This window comes from Hemicordylus capensis, chromosome 6, assembly GCF_027244095.1.
Source record: "Hemicordylus capensis ecotype Gifberg chromosome 6, rHemCap1.1.pri, whole genome shotgun sequence".
Lineage (NCBI taxonomy): Eukaryota > Metazoa > Chordata > Lepidosauria > Squamata > Cordylidae > Hemicordylus > Hemicordylus capensis.
Genome location: NC_069662.1, coordinates 88,079,963 through 88,101,112, shown reverse-complemented (window position 1 = coordinate 88,101,112; position 21,150 = coordinate 88,079,963). Strand labels below are relative to the sequence as shown.

Genomic DNA, 21,150 nt, shown 5'->3' with positions numbered 1-21,150 from the left:
CTCAAAAAAGGTACAGAAGAGGGCAACCAAAATAATCAGAGGGCTAGAGAACTGTTCTCATGAGGTAAGGGTACAACCTAAGTAATTTGGGCACCTGGACCACCCCTGCCACAAGGCCTACCTTGTAAAAAAGAGAGAAAGAAAGCTGTATTGGGGGGGGGGCCTCCTGCCGCCACCCCGTGCCTGCCCTGCTGCACCGAACCTCCGATATTTTCCATAATTTTAGCCGCCATGTGAACAGCCGGGGGAGGGGGTGAGCCAAGCAGGCCTCCTCCCCATGGCGGCAGCATGGCAGCAGTGGGCAGAGTGGCCGCTGGGCCTGTCCGACCATCCCAGCGGCCCTTGAGAACTGTGAGGCACTCCAGCACACCTACACAGTTGGATAGATCATTGCAAGCCCGTGACAGCACAGGCTTGCGACAATCTAGTCCAACTGCGCAGGCGTGCTTGAGTACCTCGCAGTTCTCAAGGGCCGCTTGGCGAGACAGACAGGCCCAACAGCCGCTCCGCCCTCCTCCACCACAGGTCGGAGAGGCCTGCTCGGCTCACCCCCCACCCGCACACATGGCAGCTAAATTTATGGAAAACATCGGAGGTTTGGGGCAGCAGGGAAGTAATGGGGCAGGAGCGGGGTGGCAGCAGGAGGTTCCCCAGGACATTTGGAGCCCCCCCTGGACCTTGGAGGCCACAGGCTGGGGCCTCAAAGTCTGGGGGTAAGAGTGCCTCTGAGCAGGGGAGCAACAGGAGGAGAGGAGTCATGCCTTCATCTCCTGCTTTTGGGCTTCCTGGCCATCGTTGGAAACAGGATGTTTGACTAGAAAGGGCTCGCTCCTGATTCAGCAAGGCTCTGCTTATGTCCTTATGGCATCTTGCTGTGGGCTCTCTTCCCACTGCATGTGTTTTTTTCATTTACTCTGCAACAATAAGGCTGAGATTTTGAGCATGCTTAGTTGGGAATAAGCTCTTTTTAGCCAATGGGAATTGGTTAAAGCCAATTATCAATGTTGTTGCTGTTATTATAGATATCGTCGCAGAATATAGGCTGTTCCCAGTAAAGCTGCTTTTTGTAATTGGCTGATGGTGATTTCTGTGGCCCCTATGGTGTTGAGGTGCTCTTCGACGTCTTCTGGAAACTGCACCCAGGACGCCAATTACCACTGGGATTATTTGGGTCTTTTTCTGCCACAGCCTTTCAATTTCAATTTGTAGATCTTTGTATTTGGTGATTTTTTCTGTTTCTTTTTCTTCTATTCTGCTATCCCCTGGTATTGCTATGTCTGTTATTTTGACTTATTTTTTCTTCTTCTCAACTACAGTGATATCTGGTGTATTGTGTGGCAGATGTTTGTCTGTTTGTAGTCGGAAGTCCCATAATATTTTTGCATCTTCATTTTCTACAACCTTTTCACTTTTATTGTCCCACCGATTTTTGGCTACAGGTAGCTTGTATTTTTTGCAGATGTTCCAGTGTATCATCCCTGCTACCTTGTCATGCCTTTGTTTGTAGTCAGTCTGTGCGATCTTTTTACAACAGCTGATTAGGTGGTCCACTGTTTCATCTGCTTCTTTACAAAGGCGGCACTTGCTCTTTGTTGTTGACTTTTCGACTTTTGCTCTTATTGCATTTGTTCTTAGTGCCTGTTCTTGTGCAGCCAGTATTAAACCCTCTGTTTCTTTCTTCAAGTATTATTATTATTATTATTATTATTATTATTATTATTATTATACTTTTCAATTAAAATGTTTTTAAAGTGGTTTATATAGAAAAAGAAAGTAAGATTGGTTCCTTGTCCCCAGAGGACTCAGTCAAAAAAGAAGCACAAGGTAGACACCAGCAATAGCCACTGGAGGGATGCTGTGCTGACGATAAATTGAGCCAGTTGTTCTCACCCTGCTAAAGATAATAGATCCACCAATTTAAAAATTGTCTTCTTGTCCAGTTAGCAGTTAGAATATACATTCTAATATTATGGGTGTGCAGAAACGATTCAGCACTGAACAAGTTCACCTCAAACCAGGCTGGTTCAGGGGTTCAATCGCAGACTGAACCACCCGAACCAAGCCTAGTTCGGACAGACCAGTTCAGCCTGAACGGACAGCAGCGAGGTAGATGAAGGGTCTTCTTACTGTCCAGCGCAGCTGCTGGCGACACTGCTCGTCCAGTCCAGTTGTATTGTGTGTACCCATCTGCCTGATCTCACACAAAGGTGAGATGGAGAGCAGAGCCTCTGAAGCTTGTCCCATTTCTGGGATCTTAAGTGTCTGGTAGATTCATGTGGGAGGAGGTGGTTCCTGAGGTAACCTGCTCCCAAGCTTTTAAGGACTATAAAGGCTAAGACCAGCACACTCAACTGAGCCCTGCCAACCAACCAACCATGCAATCAATAAAGTTACATGGGTTCAGCATTATGCTCCACTATTTGGACTCCAGACCAACTGAGGTTTCCAGACTGTCTTAAAGGCAAGCCCACATAAAGAACATTTGTATAGTTCAACTTGGATGTAACTTAGTCATGGATAACTGAGACTAGGTCTGACTTCTCCTGAAAAGGCTGCCGCTGGTGAACCAGCCAACCAGGGGCGTAACTAGGTTGGAGTGGGCCCTGAGACAAGATTCTTAAATGCCCCCCCCCCCCCGAGAAAAAAAATTATTACTTCAAAAGGAAGATCGGGTAGGCGCTCTGTGCTTGCTAAGGAAATCAAAACCTGTAGCTGATGAATGAGTCTTCCTGCTGCGGGGTTAACTGGATAAGTCTGAAAAGGGGCGCAACCTCCCAGAGAGGAGGGGTAGGGGCATGGCATAGACTACAGCTGTAGGAACAGAGGAAAGGCATGTGTTGTGTGGCTATCCAGAGGAGGTGATGATCGAGATGGGGGGGCGTGTCTTGGAGGCTGTGCGAGTGCGCTGAAGAAGGATTCGAGGTGGGTGGGGAGACTTTCCCACCACCACGCTGGGGAAAGCAAACAGCAGCAGGCGAAGCGCTGCTGTTGATCTCCCCCTGGAGTCGCGCCTGGCTGGCATCCCTCCAGCCTTCCTCGGCAGAGGGAGCATTATGCAATCACACCCCCTCTCCTCCTTCCCATCTTTGATGGGATGGAAAACAAGGAGCGAAGGAGACATAACATTTCTCTCCTCCTCCCCGCCCTCGTACCCACGCAGAAGTAGCAGCCGCAGCAGCAGCAGGTCCTCCCGTCCCGGTTGCCTTGGGGGAAGAAAGGGGGAGGGCTCCTCTCGTGTGCTGTTTGGGCACCTCCGTGAGCTCTGCTGTCCCACGGCAAGAGAGGTTGGTTTCAGCAGGAAAAGGAAGGCGATCGAGCAGGGACCGGGCAGGGAAGGGGGGCCGCCCCGCGTGGGTCTGAATCCCATTAGCGATCCGTGACATCCTCCCGCGGAGAGGCAACGTCCAGGCCAGCAGGGCGATGGTGAGCAAGATTACGGGGCCGGGCGGCTTCTTCCCGCGTGGCGCACGGTAGCACAGCAGCGGCCAGCGAGCTGCTGGACAGAGACGCCTGTAGGGGGCGGAGTGGGAGTCGGACCCCACCGGGAACCTTCGGAGGAATCGCGGAGGTCTCCTATTTAAGTCCAGTCCCCAGCTGCTCTCTGCAGCAAACGGCGACAGAAGGGCTCCAATGTCTGCCCCTCCTTGTGCTTCCACCAGCCTGCGCTTCTTTTAGCGGCGTCCCTACTTGTGCCTCACTCCTTCGCTCTCTCCTTTAGCAGCTCAGGCGGGCTTGCAGGAGAAGTGAGACGAGCCTCATCGGGTAGGGATGGGTGGGGGAGAGCCTCTGAGGCCCCCCCCAATGCGGGGGCCCCGAGACAACGGCCTCCCCCTGCCTAATTGTAGTTACGCCCCTGCAGCCAACGTTGGTAAAAGGCATTTATTGATACTGCCAGTACCTGGATACTGAGCTAGGCCAATGAGCCTTCCCAAGCTGTGTGTCAGGGCCCTCAAGGGGTGTGCAGCTCTGTCAAGGACAGGCTGTATTGCATTTCCCAGATCACCAGAATCCCTTACCAACAGGACCTCCACCATATCTAGATCCAGTTTCAGATAATGAGGGGAAGGACCAGAAAACCTCTTGCAGAAGAGCTGCCTTCCCCTCCTGTCATATGTTGAGGAAAGACATGTTCATGCTGAATTGGAACTGTAAGGAATCAGACTCAAAGAAACTTGCCAACATCCTACCACACTTCTCCATAATTTATAATTTAAAAAGGCTTTCTACAAAGAATAAGGAAATCAGAATATTGGCCCTCAGTAAAACAAAGTTGAAGGACCACTCATCTTGGTTTGTCTGGTCTAAATCAGATTTTCAAACTTCTGTCACTCTGCTTTCTTTCAAACGTTTGCACCTCCTGTGATAATTGAGAAGAAAGAAGAAAGATTTAATCATTTAATTATTTAATCATTTAATTATTTAATCATTTAATTAATTAATTATTTAATCATTTAATTATTTAATTAATAATTGAGAAGAAAGAAGGAAGATTTTAAAGAGAGAGAGAGGGATTAAATCTTTCTTCTTTCTTCTCAATTATCACAGGAGGTTTTATATATATATATAGAGAGAGAGAGAGAGAGAGAGAGAGAGAGAGAGAGAAATTAAAGTAGCAGATCACATCAGCATTAGCAGTTCAGACCTAAACACAGCAAAATAAAAAGACCTAAGACTAGGCCCTAAGCCCAGACCTAAGCCCAACAAAATAAAAAGCCTTTAACAAATGTCTAAACGCAGGGAGAGAAAGGGCCAGGGAGATCTCCACCCAATCTCAGCATCACTGCTGAGAAGGCTGTGTGTGTGTGTGTGTGTATATATATATATAACATACAATATCTATCTATCTATCTATCTATCCCATATATATATATATATATATATATATATATATATATATATATATATAAATACTGACTGGCTTTTAATTTTATTTTTGCATTTACCTTATGCCTATGGATAAACTCGCCTCTGCACACATGAATGTGCATAGGGGAGTATTTTTTTACTTTCATTTTACTAATGAATATGTTTGTAAGCTCATTGGACATATAAATGTCTGCTTAATTGTTCTTAGAATCATTTTTTACTCATAGGATTATACTCATAGGATTTACCTATGAGTCGATTCATTTATGAATACCACACACATCCTGGGTGAGGTCTTGAACTGCAGGAAATGGAGAATGACATAAAATAACTTGTCAGACACACGGTACCCTGATGTTTTTAATTAGATACTTTGCAGGTTACATATAGACAAAAGTAGGCACTCTTCCATGCACTCAATATTCATGCACAGCTGTAGATATTCATACCTTTTCCAAGGAAGATAAAGAGAAGGGCAAAAGCAATGTCAATATGTTGTATTATGCTTGGCAATTTGATTTTAAGCATGTTTGAGAGCCTACTGTGTAGACTTCCTCACTATTAAGATATTGTTATTGTTATGAACTTGTGTTGCACTGGCATCTAGGGCTCTCATCATGATAGGGACCCATTGTGCTGTTCTTTGTACAAATTAATGGCATGAGATACTCCCTGCTCTGAAGAGCTTTTCATTTATTTCAAAGCCATCTCAACCAATACAAGATGAAAGAGGGAAAGAACATGATGAAAATTCACATGTGGAAATAAAGTAGGTTCTTGATTTTATTCAGATGCTTACCAGTCTGACATTAGTCAAAGATACAATGTACAGAGAGAACAAGGACTTTTAGATAAAAGCATTTTGCCAACCCAAATTATCACTCAGGCATAATGCCCTGTACTGCAATCCGTGGTGGTGGTGGTGGTGGTGGTGGTGGTGGTGGTGGTGGTTAATATGTGACAACCTGCTTTGTCATTTGGGGGATTCTTAGATAAGATAAGCTTTTTGACCAGCCTTTTATACTCTCCTGCTACCCTCAAAACACTGTGATCCACCACCTTATTGCATTGCTGAAAAAATATTTTTGCTGATGGTAACTTCACTTTTAGTTAAGGAGAAAGATGATTCACCCAAAGTCTTTCTGGGTACTTGTAATGATGACTGACATTCAAAAAAGCAAACATTTGTTAGGCCTGGATAAATATTTCTGTATTACACACACACACACCCCTTCAATTTCCCCATAAACATGTATAATGAACACTGCACTAATAATTCTATTCAAAACTGATGGTATAGGCTACAGTAGATAGCTTAGTGGGTGGCCTGGCTTGACCATACAAATTTATGTTGGGAAAAGGAAAGAAGAATGAAGATTTGGAATCTATTCCTAGCATTCCTGAGAATTTCTCAATCTTTTTGAAATCATGGAATTAGAAGGGAGAGAGAGAAAAACCATAGTTCAATTCTCAGCTCAAAAGACAGGTGAAAAGTGGGAGAAGACTAAGCATTGGCAGGTGTTGAAGCCCTCAGTGTTCTTTCCACCTCTATTATCATTGGCCTCAGGCTACAATAGTTCCTGGCAGCTGTGGTAAATCTGTAGGATGCTGGGCCTCCATCTTGATAAACCCCACCTCTTGCAAGACCAGCCAAGGTCACGATAGCCTCATGAGTCTCCACCAGCTGGTGCTGGAGATGTCACATGTCCATTGTTCAGGTGGCCAAAACTCAGACCTGCCCTCTTCCCAACCTGGAGCAGCACAGCCCACCCACAAGCCCTGAGACACTGGTGAGATGTTTCATTTGTTGTGCATGTCCACCAGGGCACTTTCTAGATTAAACCTTACAAGACGGTCACTATGGATCTGCAAAGTGTGCTGCTGTACTTCCTGTGTTGTGACACTGCAGTCCCTGTGCTGACAGAAGGTGCCGTTCACATTTCCAATGTCTTATTTTGGATTTTATCTTTGCGTTATAGTGCTACAATGTTGCAAGTCCATTGCAGAAAAATATCTGTATATTCCCATTGTAGGAATCTGAGATTCTGGGGATCATTTTCAGTACAATCCTGCCAGGGCGAAGCATTTTACCCCTGTTGCAGCATGTAATCTGGAAAGCACCCAGGGGCCATATGCTGCTGCACATGACCAAATGTGTGTGAGTAGAGCTGGATCAAGAGTATAATTTTAATTCCTGTGGCACTTCACATGATTGTTGGGAAGCGCCTCAGTGTGGTCTGCAAGGAGAGCGGGCTTAGCCCGCTCTCCCCACAGATGAGCAGCCACTCATAGCTGGGCGGCCGGATTGGCCACCCACACGGCCGCTGGCTCCATCTCAGAGCCGGTGGGGGCTGTGGGTATTGGGGGCCATGCGGCCCCCGGGAGTTCCAAGATGCTTCGCACCAGTACGCGGGGAATCCTGGAGAGACCCTGAGTCCAGGAGGCTGTTTGCAGCCTCCCAGTAGGGGGTTTACTCATGTGTTGCCACATGCCATGGCGACACACAAGCAAAAAAAATGAGGTTAGCAGAGCGCTCGCTCCATTAACCTCATTTAAAGGGAGGGGGAATTAGGCGGGCTTGCCGCCTTGGGAGCCCGGTAGTTCCCACGATCCCTGGAAAGTGGGCTAAGCTCCCTTAGCCCACTTTCCAGGGATCGTGGGAATAGCCTCCCTGTGTAATTTATGTATTAATGGGATGTTCTGTTTGTATTGTATTTTCTTTTCTTAAACTGTTGTTAGCTGCTTCAGGGGTAGGATAAACTGAAATAAAGAAATAATGTGTGTCATCCCATTCCCCACTCCCCCCCTCACACACACTTTAAGAAATACCCATAATGTTTCTCTGATGCCTTTTTCATGAGTCAACCCAATCTAGAGAATGATGCTACAACTTTCTATACAATATGCTGCTTTAACTCCCATTTGCACTGAGGAAACCAATAGTGTATTAAAATCTAATTTCTTCAACAGTTTTCTTGCATTTGGACATTTAAAATAAGTTAGTACCATTTTTACAGTGCACACAGGGAACTTGAATCAAAAATTCTGTCATAAGCCAAGAGGAAAAGAAAACAATTAAGTTATGTTCAGGTGGGAGCAGCTTCAAACATATTTGTGCTGCTTTTTAGTTGATCTTCCTAACTAGAACATTTTAAAAAATGATTCCAGGTTCTTTCACTGTATTGTCTGGTGGGGGAAAATTAAAACAGTGGAATCGATCATTTTTCAGACAAGTTTCTCCGTATTTCATGATATTAAGACACCACCAACTCCTTATAAATTATTATAGTTTCCTCCTTAATACTTGTTTTTCATTGCCTTTCATCTTTAAGTCATATGAAATACCCAAGGGGGTGGGGGGAATCTAGATTTGATCAGAGCAGAAAGTGAAGGCTCTGTCTTGCTGCAGCAAAATTGCTGAGTTTATGAAACGGGGCCAGCTTTGATACGGCATGGCTTTAGGTGCCTGCCTGGACAATTATATTGCTGCTGCAATAAATGGAAGGAGTTCTACTTGGGTCTCAGGCAGGGGCGTAGCTATAATTGAGCGAAAGGGTTCAAAGAACACGGGCCCCCAGCTCCTGAGGGCCCTCCAGATCCATCCCTTCTTATTTTCTTCATTATCTTCCTCACTCTGGGGGGCCACCAGAGAGAGGGATGAACACAGGCCCCCTCTCCCCTAGCTATGCCCTCAGGACATGGTCTGAAGGTCCATGATACAGCCACCTTGTTGAAGGTAAGTCTGGTCAGTGCCTGGAAAGGTTAGTGCCTAGGACCTCCATGTAATCTGCATTCAGTTCCATGATCAATGAAAGATGAGATATACTATAAATACATAAATGTGTCACCTCTGAAGCTGATTGTACATGCCAAGCCAAGGAATACCATGATGAACCATTATCAAGGTCAGGGGTAAGCAAAATCTTAGCCAAGTATTTAACACAAGACTATCAAAAGCAAGAAGCAAAGAGCATGGTACTGGGAGGTAAGTCACATGGTGGTGCAGACAAAGGGAAAGCTTGAGAAACAACTCTTCATTTAAAATTTGGGAGGAAGCAGAAAGGCACTTTTGGGTGGGGATTATATGGGTTATTAAGTTTGGTGGACATTGTTCAGGAGGGGGAGACTCCTCAGATACCTGAGGGGAGACCTGCACTCCTAAGATCAGACATGGAGGGAGGCAGTCCAGGAAACAGGATCTATGCCAGAGTATAGTGCCAGGTAGACTGTGGCTGGTTGTGACTTGGAGACTGTGGAGGATTTATCTCTAGAAAGGCCTATACCAGTATAGTTAGGGGATTTATGGGCAAGGCTTTTTTGGAAAGATGGAAGGTCTCAATCAGTCAATCAATCAATCAATCATCTTTATTACGGTCAAAGACCAGCACAGGATATGGAAGACCTCAGTGTGAGGCAAATTGGGGGAATAGCCAAGCCAGGGGCGGAGCCACCATTAGGTGAATGGGTTCAAAGAAGCCGGGCCTCCACCAATCAGGGACTGCAAGTGCGGCCCCAGACACGCCTCTGCATCTGATGTCAGACACGGGGGCGTTATTTCAGTCCCAAACAGGGCCGTGTGGCCCCGTTTGGAGCTGAAATCGGCCCACGCTACATTGGCAGCGTGGCCAGAGTGACTCTCCCTGCCTCTCGCTGCCAACACAGCAGGGCTGATCAATCTCTCTCCCAAACGCGGCCATGTGGCCCTGTTTATGAGAGAGATCGGCCTGCACTGCTTTGGCAGCATGGCAGTAAGAGTCACTCCGGCCCACGCTGCCCAGTGCAGTGCAGGCCACTCTCCCTTCCAAACAGGGCTGCGCGGCCCCGTTTGGGATGAAAACCACCTCCCCCACATCTGACGTCTGACGCGGGGCTAGGGGGGCGTGGCAGGTGCCACACACAGGCTGCCGCCGGCCTCTCTAAGCTCCTGAGCCAAGCCAGTGATTTCCTGTGGGTTAGCTGACTCTCTAATCTGTAGGAAATAGAAGAATGTGAAGAAGAGCCCAGCAGGGCTCATAAAGCTACTTAGGTAATACAGAAATAAATACAGAATTCAATTGGATGAGTAAAGCAGGAAAGCCAGGCTCACAAACACTGGGATTGGGACAGAGTGAAAGGATCTCTGTACATAATTCTTTAAGGCTAACCCTGTGCGTGGCAGTTCTCATGAGAGTTTGCGAGCAGCTGCCAGGAGAGGGAGAGGAATGCCGAAAAGCGGCGGCTGGCCAGTCAAGAGAAAGTGGTGGTGGTGACAGAACTGGCTATAGGGATGTGGGGTGGAGGGAGAGAACAAAGTGGCTGAACGGATGTGGTGGGGGGAGGAGCGGCAAACGAAGTGGCTGAAGGGATGGGGGGATAACAAAGTGGCTGAAGGGAAGAGCAAAAGGTTCCAAGTTCCCTCCCTGGCTTCTCCAAGATAGGGCTGAGAGAGATTCCTGTCTGCAACCTTGGCGAAGCCACTGCCAGTCTGTGAAGACAATACTGAGCTAGATAGACCAATGGTCTGACTTAGTATATGGCAGCTTCCTATGTTCCTATGATGTGGGGAGAATGAAGTGGCGGAAGGGATGGGCAGAGAACAAAGTGACTGAATTGATGGGGTGAGAACGAACTGACTGAAGGGACGGTGGGGGAGAACGTCTGAAGGGATGTAGACAAAATGAAGACAGGCCAGAGAGCCAGTTTGGTTGCTGCGGTGGTGGTGGGGAGAGAACTAGGGGCACAGTTGCTCTGTGCTGGGTCTGCTAGTTATTAGTATTTTGCTCTGGTCACCAAGATGTATAAGGCTGGCTGTGGTATAAGCTTTTCCTTACACAGCCCTAAGAAAAAGCATTCCTCTTAAATGATCAAAGCAGCCTGTCAACAGGAAACTGATGAATAGGATACCTCTCTGGGGTTGATTTTTAGCAGTGCCCATGCACATGCTGTGCCCATATGCCCATGTACTACCTGTGCATATGGGCATCGCAATTGCTTGAGCAAAATGTATTATAACTACAAACTCCATTGGTCACCTCACAGTCATCTTCGAATGTTTTGGTCCTTGTGTTGTGGTTATTTTGTGTACACCCAAGTGAATTGTGCACATTCATACCAGGTGTGAATAATGTGTATGAACTAGACACATTATGTTCACAATAATGTGTACAAATAAGCAAGAACAGCAGTTTTCACACACCGCCTGGTTAAGAAGCATAGTCTCACAAAGATATTGGAGAAAGTGCATGTGAAGTTAGACAACATCAATAGGACAGTGTGTACGGTAGCCATGTCCACCAGGGGACTATGCATATTGCTTGGGCAATAAAAAGAATTTATGGGGAGGCTATACATATTAACTGAGGAGTACACAAAAGGTTCTGCAATCAGTTCACATTGTCCAGCATCATTTGACGATTGTCTGTCATGACCAGGTAATGTGTGATTAAATCCCCTGGAAGTTTTTCACACTTGGCTTTTAGTTTGGGGCTCCCCTTGAATCTTTACCCCAGAACATAAGAACAGCCTTGCTGGATCACGCCCATGGTCCATCTAGTCCAGCATCCTGTTTCACACAGTGGCCCACCAGATGTTGCTGGAAGTTTCTGGGGAGCACTTCACACACAATTTAGGTTTTTCATTGCACGTTAGAGTTTAGCCTGATTTATATCCAGGTTTTAAAAATCCACTTTTTGTGTCGGGTTTTTGGGGCACCTTCAAACTCGCAGTAAAGCCTGGTGTCTGGGAAAGCTCCTGTTGACTCTTTCACAGATTCAGTTTGTGCAGATTTCCCATACCTTCATGTCAATGTGCACAATTGCTGGTATTTATTATATATGCACCTGTCAACCCGCAGAAACTCACAGTAAACTCAACAGAATCACAATATTACCTTGTAACATACCACTGGGAGCTGTTTCCAGCCCTTGGTAGGCAGAGATCCACCTTGTCATATTTTAATTCCTTAACTTCTGCCCTGAAACACCAAGCATGGTTTTATGATAGACAGAGACAGTTTCTTTCACAGACAGTGTGGCCCTGTGCAGGCAGCGTATTTACCAGAAGACAACCAATTCATTTAATATAATATAGGGCACTCTGCAACCATCAGAACGCCATGACTTTTGTTCCTGGTATTGACCTAGACTGGATTTGAACCACTGATCTAGAAGTAATATGCTCTGTATCCCATTACTAAATCTGTTGAGCCATTAAGTCTCATCCCCACCTCATCCCCACCCCCCATCTGTTGGGCACTAAGTCATATAAAAAACAGCAACTTTCATTTCACCCCTCAAAAGAGAAATTCAAGCATGTATGAGGGGGGCAGTGATTTGTGGATAGCCCACACCCCTCATTATATAATGGTGGCAGTGTAAATGCAGGCTTGCATTAGCCTATTCATTGTGTGCATTCAGTCCTTAGAAATCTGCTTCAAAGAAGAGAAAAGGAGCATAGCTCATTAAAAGATAAACAAGATAGGAAAGGCAGGCCATGTCAATCTCAGCATTGGCCCAGATGCTTAAGTTAGTTACACTTTTCAGTTTCAGGCAATATATAAATCCATTCTCCATTAGGGGGGTGGGGTGGGGGGAGGAGAGTGGAAAAAGGGATTCGTCTCCTCAAAACAGCAAGAGCCAAATTCTCTGCTCAGTCAAATATGAATGGCCTTAATGTATGATTTTCTCCTTTTTAGTCCATCGTATATTGCATTATTTCGCATTAAGGCACAATTGTATAACATCTGCACAATTATGGAAATAAAAGGCTGGAGGGAAAAGTAACACAATAAAACACGTGGTTCGAGGTTGCTTCAGATGCCTAACATAGCCTTTTCCATTTGTACTCACTCTCACATGTACACTGCAGCAATCAGTCAGAATCAAGCAATATGCAGAGGCTTCCTTATGTGAAGACACTAAGGATACAGACTGATCACTTGGCATTCTAATTGAAACCCGTTCTGAGCCTTGGAACAATTGAGAATGGCTTTGTGGATTAGGTGGATTAGGTCCACCTAATCCAGAGGTGCACAACTCAAATGCCCTGGTGGGCCGGAACCAATCATGACTTGGTGTGCAGGGGGCAGAGGTCAATTTTCAGCACATTAATTGTTACATTAAAAATAATTATTAAAAATATTAATGAAAGTGAGGGTGCAGAGGACTGGAGTCAGGGGAAAGTGGGATGAGTGTCAGTGGACTCTGGCTGGCAAGGTGGGCATGTGGTCTCAAGCAGTCATCTGCATTAAGCCACCACTGCTTGTCAGGGGGACCAACCAAGTGCTCTTAATGGTTGCTGGTATTGCTGCAGGATATTCCTACCTAGGGCCAGCAAAAAATCTCCACAGGCCAAATTCAGGCCCCAAGCCTTATGTTGTGCAGACCTGATCGAATCCAACATTCCATTGTCGACAATGCACTGGTCAGATGCCTCTCACAAGCAGGTATGATGGTGACAACCGTTCCCTGTTCCGTGTTCCCAGCATCTGGGAATCTGAGGTATACTGCATCTGAACATGGGGAGGAGTCCATTGAGTTGTCTTTGGCCGAACTGACCCTCTGGATTTAGATGAGTTATGGGCCTTAGTTAGAGCATGAAAAAACAACTTAAAACCTTTAATGCTGGGACACAGACAGGTTAATTTTTCAAAACAAAAAAGTTGCTACTGCTACTACAACAACAGCAACAACAACAACAACAAAGTAATTGGCTTTTTTAGTTGTGGGATTATTTTAGTTTGAACCAGAATTCTTGCAGAAGCATTTTAAATTCTCCAAAAAAAGATGTGGATCCTATTTCCATTGGATTCTATCATCACCAGGACTGGGTTATAGGGATGTGCACAAATCAGTTTTTTTTAAATTTGATTTGTGCCCCAAACAAATCACCCCTGATTTGTTTTCTGTCCAAATCTACCCCCCCCAATCACCCCAGTTTCGATTTGTATTTGCTTTGATTTGATTTGGATATGGGTTGATTTGGACCACTTAGCAAGGCTCTAGGGGCACCAAATTTGGGTGGTAGGTAGGTCCCCATGGATGCCACCTACCACCCAGATTTCAAGGCAGTGGAACACTTGGTTGATGTTTAATGAATTATTTTAGTTTTTACTTATTTTGAACATTTCTGCCCTAGGAAATAATGGGGATTCGACATTGCCATATCCTAACCCTTACACAGATCTCCAGCTTTCTTCTCTTTTTTTTAAAGCTAAGTTCTAGCCTTTGAGGAAATGGAGTTATGGAGCAAAATGTGCGGTCATTATTTTTCAAGTGTTCAGATTATTTGGTGAATAATAACTTTTCCTCATAATGAATCCCTATGAGGATTCATTGCACACCTTTATTTCTTCTGTTCATTTTGACTGTCACTGGACAGTGCCAACTGTCAACTGCCATGTGCCAACTACACCGCACCCCCACCTGCAAGGCAGTGGGGTACTCATTTTAATGTTTAGGAATATTGAAATGCTTAGGTTCTTTGGTGTCTAATAACTTTTCCTCATTATGAATCTCTATGAGGATTCACTATACACCTTTGATTCTTCGGTTCATTTTGACTATCATTGGGCAGTGCCAACTGCCAACTGCCAACTACACACACACACACACACACATACTGGGGTACTCAATTTATTTTTAAGGTATTTTTGAAGTGTTTAGATTCTTTTGTGTCTGCATTACACACCTTCATTTCTTCTGTTCATTTTGACCCCACTGCTTTGCAGGTGGGGGTGGGGAATTAGTGGCATCCCATGTTCCAACTACCCCTCAACCCACAAGCTGCTGGATATTCAGTTTATATTTTATATTTTTATATTTTTGAGGTGTTTAGACTCTTTGGTGTGTAATGAATCCTCATAGGGATTCATTATGAGGAAAGGTTATTAGACACCAAAGAGCCTAAACACTTAAAAAAAAAATCCTAGAACATAAATTCAGTAGTACCCCACTGCCTTGCGAGTGGGAGAGGAGTGTAGTTGGCACATGGCAGTAGACAGTTGGCACTGTCATGGGAAGAGAGCTGGTCTTGTGGTAGCAAGCATGGCTTGTCCCCTTAGCTTAGCAGGGTCCACCCTGGTTACAAATGAATGGGAGACTAGAAGTGTGAGCACTGTAAGATATTCCCTTCAGGGGATGGAGCTGCTCTGGGAAGAGCATCAGAAGGTTCCAAGTTCCCTCCCTGGCATCTGCAAGGTATGGCTGAGAGAGATTCCTGCCTGCAACCTTGGAGAAGCCGCTGCCAGTCTGTGAAGACAATACTGCGCTAGATAGAACAATGGTCTGACTCGGTATATGGTAGTTTCCTATGTTCCACTGTCCAAAAGACAGTCAAAATCATAGAAGAAATGAAGGTGTGTAATGAATCCTCATAAGGATTCATTGAGGGGAAGTTATTATACACCAAAGAATCCAAACACTTGAAAAATAGTGACCACACATTTTGCTCCATAACTCCACTTCTACATGGGCTAGAGCTTAGCTTATTTCTTAAAATGAAAGCTGGGAATCTGGGGAAATTAATAGGAGGGATCTGAATCTCAAATTGATTCAAATTGAATCAGGCGTGATTCGATTTGGATCTGAATCACGAATCAGGCGTGATTCGATTTGGATCTGAATCACAAATCAGGCGTGATTCGATTTGGATCTGAATCTAGCCAATGGACCACAGGGGTGATTTGTTGTGTCTCCAAATCACGCAAATCAGCTATATTCGGGTACAAATCGATTTGTACCTGAATCAGTTTGCACATACTACTGGGTTAGCCATGAAGCTAAGAATGCCACAGAACACGGCAGAGTCCCTGACAATGGAATGTCTCTAGCTGGCTCAACAACCTGCATTTTCATAGGAGTTTGTTCTCTACATAACTTCTTGGGTCAGTGCATGGTTCCAGAAAAGGGAAATCCCTCAAAGAAAGACCCACTGTTGTAGATTGTACCATATTTACACTAAAAATGTACATTTATATTACAGGCATGTCCTCTGTGGCATTTTGCAAATATGAATAAATGGACTAATTTACTATGGTCAGTGAGTCATTTACTATGGTGAGCTTCTGGCCTAATGTACTATGCTGGCTTCAAGTTACTCAATCATAGCATCTCTCACAAGCCCTACAGATAATATAAACAATGGAGTTTGTTTCTCATTATTGATTGTAATGAGATCATGCATTGCTCCTCAAACTTGCTTAAGTTTCTCATTTTTAATGTAGCTGTCTGATATTTGTCACATGTAAAAGTCTTGCACAGATCCACTGTCTTTATACAGCCTGGGTGACTCCATTCTATTTATCGCCAATTGGCAGAATATGGCCATATTAATATCCTGATGCTCCCTCTTTCTCAATACCTTTTTCCTTCATACTATAGAATAGTGGATAGTATTGGATTTGGACCAGTGAGCTCTGCATTCAAATCCCTGCTCAGGTATGACATTCAGGATGTTAGGGCTCAGTGGTTTAATCCTGACAATGGTGTATGGTCATTGGATTGTGGGTCCAGATCTCTTGGTCACTTTAGCAGGTGATGAGTCAGCTGGGTCCTATGGTATTTTGAAAACAATTGCCACTGACAAAATTTGATATATTTATCCCTGTGAGGAGTTTTTTATATTGTTATTTGATTTTTAGCTTACTTTCCAAAGGGAAGAAGGCTTATAAAGTAGGTGTATGTGTGTGTGCACATTTATAGTCCAATTGAAACCAAATTCACGGCAAATAGCAAAGAATCCTAGAGAACCCCATCAGGAAGATATTATTTGTTTGTTTGTTTTTTTATTTGCTAATACACCATGTTTCTTTAAAATGGCAGCCACTCAAAATATACAACACTTTGAAAATCATATGCTGACATACAGGTGAAACTCGGAAAATTAGAATATCGTGCAAAAGTCCATTAATTTCAGTAATGCAAATTAAAAGGTGAAACTGATATATGAGACAGACGCATTACATGCAAAGCGAGATAAGTCAAGCCTTAATTTGTTATAATTGTGATGATCATGGCGTACAGCTCATGAAAACCCCAAATCCACAATCCCAGAAAATTAGAATATTACATGGAAGCAAGAAGACAAGGATTGAAGAATAGAACAATATTGGACCTCTGAAAAGTATAAGCATGCATATGTATTCAGTACTTGGTTTGGGCCCCTTTTGCAGCAATTACTGCCTCAATGCGGCGTGGCATGGATGCTATCAGCCTGTGGCACTGCTGAGGTATTATGGAAGACCAGGATGCTTCATTAGCGGCCTTCAGCAATTCTGCATTGTTTGGTCTCATGTCTCTCATCCTTCTCTTGGCAATGCCCCATAGATTCTCTATGGGGTCAGGTCAGGCGAGTTTGCTGGCCAATCAAGCACAGTACACTGTATACTTTTCAGAGGTCCGATATTGTTCTATTCTTCAATCCTTGTCTTCTTGGTTCCATGTAATATTCTAATTTTCTGAGATTGTGGATTTGGGGTTTTCATGAGCTGTACGCCATGATCATCACAATTATAACAAATTAAGGCTTGACTTATCTCGCTTTGCATGTAATGCGTCTGTCTCATATATCAGTTTCACCTTTTAATTTGCATTACTGAAATTAATGGACTTTTGCACGATATTCTAATTTTCCGAGTTTCACCTGTATGCTGACATGCAAACCAAATTCACAGCACATGGGAGGGGATCCTAGGTTAGAGACACAGAGTTAATAGAAGTAGAAAGAAAGCTCTATTCATTCTGATTAGGCCCACTTGTTTATTTTCCAAATGCAGCTTTTTAAATGAGTATGGAAACTGTTATTGCACAGTAAATACACAAACGTAAATAGAACATACGAATGAATATTATTGGCAATTTATGTATTCCAGTAAGCAATAACTCAAATCTGGGTTGTGCCTGTACATTTCTATATTTGACTCCTGTAGTTCCCCCTGGCTGAGTTTTGGGGGAGTGACTAGTTCAGTAGTAGAGTCTCGTTTACATATCTCATGGTCAATCCCTGGGATCACCAGATCTTGGTAGAAGGTGTGGAGTAGACTTCCTCAGGCCTTGGAGAGTCTCTGCTAGCCATTGTAGACAGTCCTGGACTAGATGGACCAATGATCTGAGTCAATATAAAGGCAACATTACTGATTAATAAACTCATTGGGTGACCTTGGGCCAGTTACAGGATTGTTATAAGCCTAAAAAGGGGAAATCCTCATATATGCTACTCTGAGCTCCTTGGAGAAGTGGTGGCATGCATATGTGATGATGATGATGATAATAAAAACTATCCTCCCTTATTTAAGTAACAAGGAGCCATTCTGCATGATCTATTTGGATCTGAAAACAGACACTTGGATCTATTCCTGAATGAGGAGGTGGATAAAATGAAGGGGGAAGGGATTCCCCTTTCAAACAGAAAGTGAAATCATTTTTAAACTGAAAAGAAATTGCACTGTTGAATATTAACTTTTGGCCTGATCCAGCCATGACCATGGAAAACCAATCATGTAGATCTACTGGTGGTCTCTGGCTTGATCTGCTGGTGACAGATGCATATCCCCATGAAATGATGCAGCTAGGCAGTTTAATAGGGCTGGACTAGTCTCATGATGCTGAGAGGGATAAACGTTCAGATGCTCATACGTATCCACATGAGTACCACACACACATACAGAGCTCTCTTGATGGATCGGGGTGATGATCCTCAGTATATTCTACCGAAGCAAGTTTGAGGCCTGGAGCGTGTGTGTGTGTGTGTGTGTGTGTGTGTGTGTGTGTGTGTGTGTGTGCCTGTGTGTGTGTGAAAAATAAATCAACCATTTGATTTTAAAATGACAACAGCAAAACTGGAGAAAATATATTTCTTTGCTTAATGACACCAATAGCAGGGTGTGGGGTGACAAATAAAACTGTTCGACTGACTGTTCATCAAACTGAATTGCATGTCTGGAAGATCTGGAAGCCAAAGAAGGGTTGTCAATCCTAGCAATATATGTCAGGGTGATTCTGAAAAATTGCAATTCGTTTAGAAAATCTGAAATTCTTTTCGGACAAAAATCCTTTTCTGGGAAATTTCTAAATTTTGAAAGATTATGCAGATAAAACATCAACAGCAATAATTTCTAGCCAAAATATATGTGCAATTTTAATTCAGAGGACACTCCAGTCAAAACGAAGTAGGTCTAAACCCCACTGAGTTCAATGGGAGAATTAAAGCATATGTGTAATGTCAATGGGACCTAAAAGTTGTTACATTTGGCTAGATTGTGTCCAGTGCTGATATTACAGTTGCTTTGCAAACCAGGGCTTTGCTAGTCTAGGGCTCTGTGCCCAAACCCTTGTCTCAATCTTTTTTATTCTGATGTGCATCTTAATTTCTTTGACACCATGCATATGCTCCCATGTATAATCATTTAAGCTCTCCAGGCAGCTTTGCCGTTTAACAACACTGAATCTTTATTTTATTCCTTTTATTATCCTTCACCAGCACACAGAGCTCAGTAGCCATAAAACAGCTATAACAAATTTAAGTTGCTTTCTTCTTATCTCTTTGCACAATGAGACTCATAGGAATTTCCTTTTTTTGGCTTGTGGTTGATTTTTGTTCTTTATACGTTACTTGAAAAACTTCCTAAAAGTACATTATAGTCATCCCATCAGCACATCCTCATGACACAAGCTATGAACTGCCAGTATTTCCATTTTAAAGATGGGGAATGGAAACTGGGAGGCTTTGGCTTGTCTAGAGCTGTTGTGTGAAGAAGCCAAACGAAAAGTGGGAGTCAAATCCAGATCTCTCTCCTAACTTCATTTCCCTATCTGGTGGACTACATTGACTGTTGGAAAATGCCACACTTCCAAACAAAAGATCATATGTGGTTTGTCCAACTGTCTCTTCACAGCAGGTCTTCATGGCTTGTCCCCAACAGCACAGCCCACCAGCCATGAATTGGCCAAGGTGGCCGATTACTGTATTCTTCTTAGGAACGTCACTGCTCTTTGGACAGTGGTCTAAAGACTGGCACTATATTTTACCATAAATGAGAAGGATCCTTTGTAATCCCAGTTTGGCTTTCTTAACTTGTAGCTACCTCATCCCTGAATTCTCAACTTCAGCAGCTTCAGCATCTTCAACAGCTCCAGCACCAACAGCAACAGCAGCAGCAGCAGCAGCAGCAGCAGCAGCAACAGGGCCAAACTAGCCAGCAGCCACCGGGGCAAGCCAGTCAGCCACAAAACCAAACGCAGCAGCAGCAACAGCAGCCGCCGCCGCCACCGCAACAGCCTCAGCCGCAGCAACCACAGCAACAGCCACCGCCGCTGCCCCCTCAAACACAGCCTCAGAGCCAGAGCCAGCCACCACCAGCGCAGCAGTCGTCAAGCTCCCCTCAGAAGCCCAACCAGTCACCAGGACATGGCCTTCCCTCACCTCTCACACCACCAAATCCACTCCAGGTAGGGCCCCTCACTGCCTGAGGATGTGGTCTATGGCCATTTATCTTCTTCTTATATTTTGTCACCCTGTCTTCCAAAGTTTCTCCTTATCGTTTGTTTCAGTAACTGTCTGCACCAGTGAACCATATTGTCAATCACTATTGTCCCACAATCTCTATTTTTGTTCAACTCTCTCCTGTTTCCCCTCAACCCCACCCCCTCCACTTGTTTTGGCCTTTAGAAAAACTTCTCCTCGCTATTTGTGCAAAAAGGCACCATTTTGCTAAAGCTTTGGGGTGAAAACATTCTGTTTAGAAGCTCTGGTGTAATGCTTCTTTTCCGCTAAGACACTCCCCAATTTCATTTAAAGGGCCACATGTGGTGTATGTTGTTAAAAAAAAAACCCGTGTTGTGTCAGCAGAAAGAGACTGGATGCTGCTCCCTATTTACAGAAAGATCAGATAGACTGCAGTTCAGAATTCAGACAAGTCGCAGTTTTGGGGGCTGATTGCAGAGACAGGGTTGGCATGAAGGATGCACAAAATGGCCCCATTTAGTTTCATGGGCATTTTCTCCTTGTCAAATGAAACCTTTGTACTTTTAGAACATTTTAGTGTGGAAATGGATATTCAGCATTGGAAATGGTTAGATTTTTCTGAGTTCACAACAGCCTAATGTCCTGTATTTAAAAGCTCCTTCAATTGCTGTTTAATTACCTTATAAAAGTGACTTTTGTTGTTCTACTTGCCTTTTGTCCACAGAAATAAGGAAGCTTACCCTAAGGGCCTCTTGAGGCTTGTCTTCCTAATGGGAGTTACCCTTCACTGGTGCCTCAGCACTCAAAACTCTCCTCCACTCAGGCCTGCTCAGAAAAGCTGAGCAA

The 21,150-nt window shown here is 44.2% G+C and overlaps 1 protein-coding gene across 4 annotated transcripts in view; it reads left to right on the top strand.

The window, feature by feature from the left end:
* POU6F2 (POU class 6 homeobox 2) overlaps nucleotides 1-21,150 on the top strand; it is a 559,658-nt gene that overhangs the window by 396,064 nt on the left and 142,444 nt on the right. For all 4 annotated transcript variants that reach the window (XM_053259876.1, XM_053259878.1, XM_053259879.1 and 1 more), the window contains one exon: nucleotides 19,921-20,288. In XM_053259876.1, the coding sequence (XP_053115851.1) occupies nucleotides 19,921-20,288 (368 nt within the window). The remainder of the gene's footprint in view (nucleotides 1-19,920; nucleotides 20,289-21,150) is intronic.